At 45.9% G+C, this 7,689-nt stretch overlaps 1 gene segment (V, D, J or C); it reads left to right on the top strand.

The window, feature by feature from the left end:
• Nucleotides 1-1,672: 1,672 nt before the first annotated feature.
• Nucleotides 1,673-7,689, top strand: part of LOC112118541 — a 17,246-nt gene continuing 11,229 nt past the window's right edge. Inside the window, 1 exon segment of the V gene segment in view lies at nucleotides 1,673-1,721. Within this exon segment, the coding sequence occupies nucleotides 1,673-1,721 (49 nt within the window).

Genomic DNA, 7,689 nt, shown 5'->3' with positions numbered 1-7,689 from the left:
AAACTATTGCATTGTTCTCCTTCAAATCCCTCCTGAAATGTCTCCTTTGTCATGAGACCTACAGACAACAGTCAGGCTGCTGTTGTGCTGAGACCACTGCCTGTCATGCTGACCAGTATTGTCTCATAATTTCCTTTTAGTCCGACGTCTGCCTGGAGCCATCTCTTGTCTTTTGTCTTATTCTTAGATTGTCAACTCCTCGGGGCAGGGGCCATCTTTTTTATACTGTGTTTGTACAGCACCTAGCACAATGGGGTCCCAGGGCACGACAAGGTTTCCCAGATGGGACGGTAATCAGGGCCGGCGGTAGCCTAGGGCACCAGGATTTGGGGGGGCAGCAATTCGGCGGCGGGGGGTCCTTCCGCGCTCCAGGTCTTTGCCGGCAATTCTGCGGCAGGTCCTTCACTCGCTCCGGGACCCGCCGCCGAAGTGCCTCGAAGATCGGGAGCGCGGAAGGACCCCCCCGCCGCAGAATTGCCGCTGCCGACTGGGAGCGTGGAAGGACCCCTGCCGAGAGCGCCAAAAACCCTGGCGCCACTCCTGACGGTAATACAAATAAATAAGTAGAATATAATGAATAACTCCGAACTAGAGAAGTGAGCTTGAGTTACTGCCCCCGACTGTCTAAATTCAATGTCTGCCATGACTCAGGCCTAGTAAGTGGAGTGGTGGGATAACAGGAAACATCCCTGAATGCTGCATTGCCGGCCCAGCCACTCACAAATCACAAGTCAGGACCCAACACATTACACGATTGTTATAAATACTAAATTCTGGTTTCTTTTTACTTGTCTTCAGGGATTTCCCTTTTTCAGACTTAGCTCTTTTTTTTTGCCCTTTTTTTTTTTTTTTTTAAAGTTTTCCAGCCCACTTGATTGTGGAGCTGTTTCTCACGTCGTCACTTGACCCCAGGAGTTAGGACTTAAAAAAAACAAACCCCAAACCTAAGTATCACAAGACTTGCCCACCCTACTGTCTTGTATAAAAGGCCGATATCACCATTAACCGCCCTATGGTGGATGGGGAGGGGTTAGGCCCATGAACACCCTCTGCACTAATCCATTTACTAATCCAGCATCATTTACCTGAGGATCTCCAAGCACTTTACAAACACTGATCAGTGATATCCCAGCAGCCCTCAGCAGCATGTCCTGTGGGCATCACCTTCCTCATATTGCCGAGAGGGAAGATGAGACGCAGAGAGATGTAAGGAACAATTCCACTGCCACTGAAATTAATGGGAGTTTTGCCTTTGACATCAGTGGGGGCAGAACTGGGTGTATAGAGTCAGATCCTGCTGTCCTTGTTTGTTTAGGTCATCCCATGGATTTCAATGGGAGTTGAGAGCGCCCAGTACTTCGCAAGATCCTGCCCACAATGATAAGTCAAAGGTCACACATTGGCATTGGCAGAGGCAGACCCATACCCCCTGAGCCTAATCCACAAGAGTATCCTTCCCTCCTGGAGGGCGAGTGACCCCACACACTGCGATGATGCACAGAAACCAGCTCTATGTCTAGTCAGAGCAGAGAGGCCGGGACACCGCACACAGGGGCTGCTTTGCATGTGAACTCCCCAGTGACGCTGCCCTGTTGCTCTGAAGGGCTATAAAAGATTTTGTTCCACTCTCCGCGGTTTATTGAGCAGCATCTGCCAGCTCAGACGTATCAAGATGTTCTCCCAGGCTCAGCTGCTCTGGCTACTGGCGCTGTGGATTCCAGGTAAGAATCAGAACCAGACGACACTGGCTTAAAAGTACAATGATTAGGGTGACCAGATGTCCTGATTTTATAGGGACAGTCCCAATATTTGGGGCTTTTTCTTATATAGGCACTTCTTACCCCCCACCCCCGTCCCGATTTTTCTCACTTGCTATCTGGTCACTCTAACAATGATCCATTTAATTTTTAAAAATCCAAAACATTGTACCTAGATTGCCTATTAAATTTGTAATTTGTTACAAATGTGGCTTGAATATGATTGAGAACATCTTGTACTCTGTGATGTTCTTATTTATTGTTGCTCGCTATCAATGATCTTTTCTCTGTATTTATTTATATTTCATATTTAATCCAGACTCCTATGGGCAGGTCACTATGACTCAGTCTCCAGAATCCCTCTCAGTGTCTCCAGGAGAAAAAGTCACAATCAGATGTACAGCCAGTTCGAGCCTTAGCAGCTACTATGTATCCTGGTACCAACAGAAACCCAAACAAGCTCCTAAACTTCTTATCTATGGTGACACTTACCGTGCCTCCGGGGTCCCAGCCCGGTTCAGTGGCAGTGGGTCTGGCACCGTTTACACTCTCACAATCAGTAGCGTTGAAACCGATGATGCAGCTGATTACTATTGTCTGCAGACTGATAGCTCACCTCTCACAGTGATACAGACCAACACAAAAACCTCCCTGCTCTGCGTGTCTGAGAGAGAGAGAGGTGGGTCTGTATGGAAGGCTGTTTGGGTAGAAAGGGGACTGGAACGTGAGCAGTGTGCATGGGATGGATAATAGGGTGCTTGGGCTTGGCATAGGGCTGTGTGACAGTGGAACAGAGAGGACACAAGGAGAAGAGAGAAGGAAAAGGGAAGGACAAGAGAAACTAGGGGAAGAAGGAGATTTCTGAGTAGAAAAAAGAAACAAATGTTGCATTATGAAAAGTGACAGGATCAACAGGGTTTACTTCTATTTTAGTTTCACTGGCGACTGGTGTATCCCCATTTCCACCTCTTCACACACACTAAGGCCTGGTCTACACTACGACTTTAATTCGGATTTAGCTGCGTTAATCCGAATTAACCCTTCACCCGTCCACACTACAGAGCCAGTTAATTCGAATTAAAGGGCACTTAAAATCGATTTCTGTACTCCACCTCGACGAGCGGAGTAGCGCCTAAATCGATTTTGTTAATTCGAAGTAGGGTTAGTGTGGCCGCACACCACCGAATTACTGTGGTTAAATTAATGGGGTAGTGTGGCCGCACACCACCGAATTAATGTGGTTAAAAACCGAATTAATGTGCTTAGTGTGGCCGCGCACAATCGAATTTATACAACCTGTTTCCCAAATTCGAATTATCTAAATTCGGATTAATCCCGTAGTGTAGACATACCCTTATAGCCTCACTTGGCAACAGGGATAGAAGTTAAAGAAATCATAGTCCTGAAAATCCCCCCTTTTGCCAGCAGATGGCATCACACAAACGTGTCACTCCTCCAGCAGAGACTGGACCATCTGAAATGCCCAACACAGAAAGCCATGTAGCGTTACTGTTGGATGTGCTTCACTGAACAAACACAGACAGGAACCCTGCTCTGAAGAGCTGACAGTCCCTGATCCTGCTAACACTTTTATATGTTGCTAATGTATGAGTATTGCCAACCACAAACATTCAGAAATCATGAGATTAAAAATATATAATTTCAGTGATTTCATTTGTCTTCTGGTTTGGAGCATTCTGGGCACACTTGGGTCAAGCTTTTCACTGAAATCAGTACGGCTCCAGAAGCTGGGGAGGCTTTAAATAAACCATCACATGCCATGGGACTCATAATTACATTGTTAGCATTGGCGATGCCACTTTATGTATGAGGTACCATTGAGTCCATTAGTATCCTATGCCTGGAATCCAATGCCTCTCCCCTTGTACACAACGGTACACATGCGCACACGTGCTTACAGGGTAGCGGTCTAAACTATTTGAGCAACAAAGAGGAGACAACACAGGAAAGGGATGGAGAAGGGGCAGGGTGATGGGGAGGATAATATGGTTACTTATGAGGCTTGTGTACGCATCCTGTAGGTTGCTTGTTTCTTTCTTGGTTAACACCAATTCTTTCAATGGAATTAGAGTGCTAGTGTATGGGGGCTTGAAGAAGAGGGTTTGGACAAGGGCCACACAGGAGGAGACGTGGTGTTTGTTGTTGAGTTGGCAGGGAGAGTTTCAGGCTGATGGGAGAGCCTGAATACAGGGTAAAAGTGGCTGAGGAGTTGGTCTAAATGCCCTCTCCATGCTATTAGCTTGGGCAGAACAAAGACACCAAAATCAGGAGCAAGAAGCCAACAGTAGATAGGTGGGCGGGGGGGAATAAACAACAGAGTTTGTAACACATTAATACAGAAATACGCTCTCTGGAATAGCACAAACCAATCCATCGCCCGTGACCCAGCTCCTCAGCAGGTGTAAATCACCATAACTCCACTGACATCAGGGCAGCTACACTGATTTACAGTAGATGGAGCTCTGACTCCATATCAGGGGCTGAGAGGAGATGCTTTGCTTATATGCAACCCACTGACCCTTCCCTGCTGCTTGGAGCAGTTATAAAGGTTTCACTTCACTCTTTGAGGTTTATTGACAACTGCTGGTCAGGACAGACCCATGAAGATGATCTCACAGGCTCTGCTCATCTGCTTCTTAGTGCTCTGGATCCAGGGTAAGAATCAGCCCAAAATCGAGAAGATGCACAGACTGGGTTTTCTGAATCACAACAGGACAGTCCTTTGCTCTTATTTAGGTTCACGTTGGAATCCACTCAGTGTTTTTTCATTTAATTAATTGGCTGAGGGCAGCAAATACACCTGTCCCTCTCTCCGGCTCTGGACTGAGCTATGCACCCTCTTACCCATCCCCTAACTGTCTGTGCCAGGGTTTCAGATCACTGTGCTGTGGTTATCAGGCCAGGCTCTCCATGATGAAGAGCTAGCTAGAAATCCTGTCCCCCATGGGCCTTGCATAGAGAGAGTGGAAATCACCACCGGCTGGGCTGTGGGAGATTCACACCCAGAGTGGCACGACAGCAGGCAAGGTTGCTCATACTGCACTCCAGGGACTTTAGTCTCCCTCTGCTCACCAGCGCAGTCCCAGCAGCTAGTGGGGTGTCAAGTCTCCAAGCTCCTGGATACTTCAGTTCTTCAGACGTGACAAACCCAGTTCTCTCCCTTCCCACAGTGTTGTTTCCAATTATCCCGAAAAGGAATCTGCTCAAGGCTTCTCTGAACAGGAAAGAAAACCAAACTGACCCTAGTCATAGAATCACAGAATATCTGGGTTGGAAGGGACCTCAGGAGGTCATCTAGTCCAACCCCCTGCTCAAAGCAGGACCAATCCCCAACTAAATCATCCTAGCCAGGGATTTGTCAAGCCAGGCCTTAAAAACCTCTAAGGACGGAGATTCCACCACCTCCCTAGGTAACCCATTCCAGTGCTTCACCACCCTCCTAGTGAAAAAGTGTTTCCTAATATCCAACCTAAACCTCCCCCACTGCAACTTGAGACCATTACTACCACTGAGATCAGTCTAGATCCATCCTCTTTGGATGAAAGCAGCTATCAAATCCCCCCTCATTCTTCTCTTCTGCAGACTAAACAATGCCAGTTCCCTCAGCCTCTCCTCATAAGTCATGTGCTCCAGCCCCCTAATCAGTAGTGCAGTACTTTACACAGACAGGACACACAAAATGCTTTCCTCCAACATGCTGATGTCATTTCCAAGTGTTATCTACCTAAGGCTGCACCTGGTCACAACCATCGCGGCATGAATGACCTGAGGTAGATGACACTTGCTAAACGAATAAACATGCTGGAGGAAAACATTTCTGAAATGCTGCTAAGAAATTAGTTCTCAAATCCCTAGGTCTGAGTCTGTGACCCAGGGGCTGAGGCAAGATGCTTTCTATCTCTCCTTCTAATTCCAATTCCCCTCGTGCTCTTGGCAGTTATAAATATTACATTTTACACTTAGAGAGACAAGGTTGGTGAGATAACACCTGTGATTGGACCAATTTCTGTTGGGTTACAGAGAGTTCTTCCTCAGCTCTGGGAAAGGTAACTATAAAAACAAAAACAAAAAAACCTGATGACAGCCATCCAACACAAAAGCAAGAAGTGGAACTAACTACAACTACTCCACAACCCACAGAACACCACATCTGGGAGAAACCATGGCACCAGTACCCACCAAATGGACACTGCATGGCACCCAATCATCATCAATTTATCAAGACTACCCTTCACTGGAGCTGAATCATCCATACTCTCTAAGAGACTAAACATCTGCCCCACCACAGATACTTCTCTCAGACCTAAGGAAGAGCTCCGTGTAGCTTGAAACCTTGTCTCTCTCACCAACAGTAGTGGGTCCAATAAGCGATATTACCTCGCCCATCTTGTCGCTCTAATATCCTGGGACCCACACAGCTACAACAATGCTACATACATTTTACATTTACCGGTTAATTGATCAGCACCGGACAGCACCAACATAGCAAAACGATCTCACAGCCTCAGCATCTCTGGTTGTTAGTGCTCAGGATCCAAGGTAAAGGGGCAGAACAAGAGGATATTGGCTTGAAAAAAGCAGATCTAGAAATGCTGCAGTATATTTTTTTATGCTTCATCTCCATCCAGTGTCATCACTTTGGTATTATATATACACACCTAGCTTAGAAATTACTTTCATTTTATGTTAAATTAATAAAACTATGTAAATACAATGTAAAAGCATAGTGATGAATGTAAGGAGACAGATGATAAAAACAATACAGCTTATTTTTTATTTTCGTGTAGATCTAGTTCCTTATTTTATTTTTCATTGAGACTCCAGTTAGGACATTGTAATGACCAAGACTCCAGAAGAAAAAGTCACAATCAATTGCAAAGCCAGAGCCAGTGCTAGCAACAATATAGTCCGGTACCAACAGAAAACAGGACAACCTCCCCTTCTTATTATTCTGGCTCTACCCTGCCTTCTGGGGTCCCAGCCTGGTTCAGGGGCAGTCAGTCAGGGAACGGTTACACTGATTTACAGTCTCATTATCGATGTGGTTGAAGCAGATGATGGGGATCATCATTAAGAAAGTGTCAGCTTCCCTCTCACAGTGATGCAGCCCCGTACCAAAACCTGCCCGGTCTCTTCAGTTCCTGTGATTCTAGAGGAACAGCTGCTTTCTGCAGAGAAGTCCAGTGTCAATACGGCGGTTCCAGTCTAGCTCACTGTTGTGTCTAGAACGATACGCAGAGGGCTTGACTCTGCTACAGCACAGCAAGAGAACCCTCTACTGGCTGCTGGGAATGGCGAGGGTGGCTGCAAGCAAAAGCATAGTCCATGTGTGGTAGGAAACACTCCAGCATGGAGAATGGAGTGGACAGACTAATGAGGGTTTTCCATTTGGCTCTGCTATTGTTCTTTGCATACAACCTTAACTGGTCAGCTGGAGTTCTATGGGGTAATGCCAACAATATGATACTTCAGCGTATACAGGTAGATACTGTTGTTATTAACAGTATATATAGAAATAAAATAAATGCACATATTAAAGGAATCACTCAAATGGAAGATGAATCCTCCATTGCACTAGAGGGGAAAATTTCATAGGAACCTAAGTCGTAAGAGGAAGACATGGTTTCTAGCTTACCCGTTTCTATTTAACACATGTAACCAACATTTGCATACCTGGGGTGTCTTAAGTTAGCCTAATACATCTATATGGAAGCACCTAAAAAAAGTGGCTCTCTTTTCAGAGATGCTGAAATTGTACTAAAATCAATGGGGGATGAAGATGACCGACCCATCTGAAAATCAGGCCATTTTTATTAAGGTGCCTAAATATGGATTTAGAATCCAGGCTTCAACATTTTCTCCCAAAGCAATACATGTTAAAATAGTAGCCCCCAAGTGGAGGACCTGCTCA

The sequence above is a fragment of the Terrapene carolina genome, unplaced genomic scaffold (assembly GCF_002925995.2).
Source record: "Terrapene carolina triunguis isolate 2854851 unplaced genomic scaffold, T_m_triunguis-2.0 Scaffold66, whole genome shotgun sequence".
Classification (NCBI taxonomy): Eukaryota; Metazoa; Chordata; order Testudines; family Emydidae; genus Terrapene; species Terrapene triunguis.
This window is presented reverse-complemented; position numbering and strand designations above follow the sequence as displayed.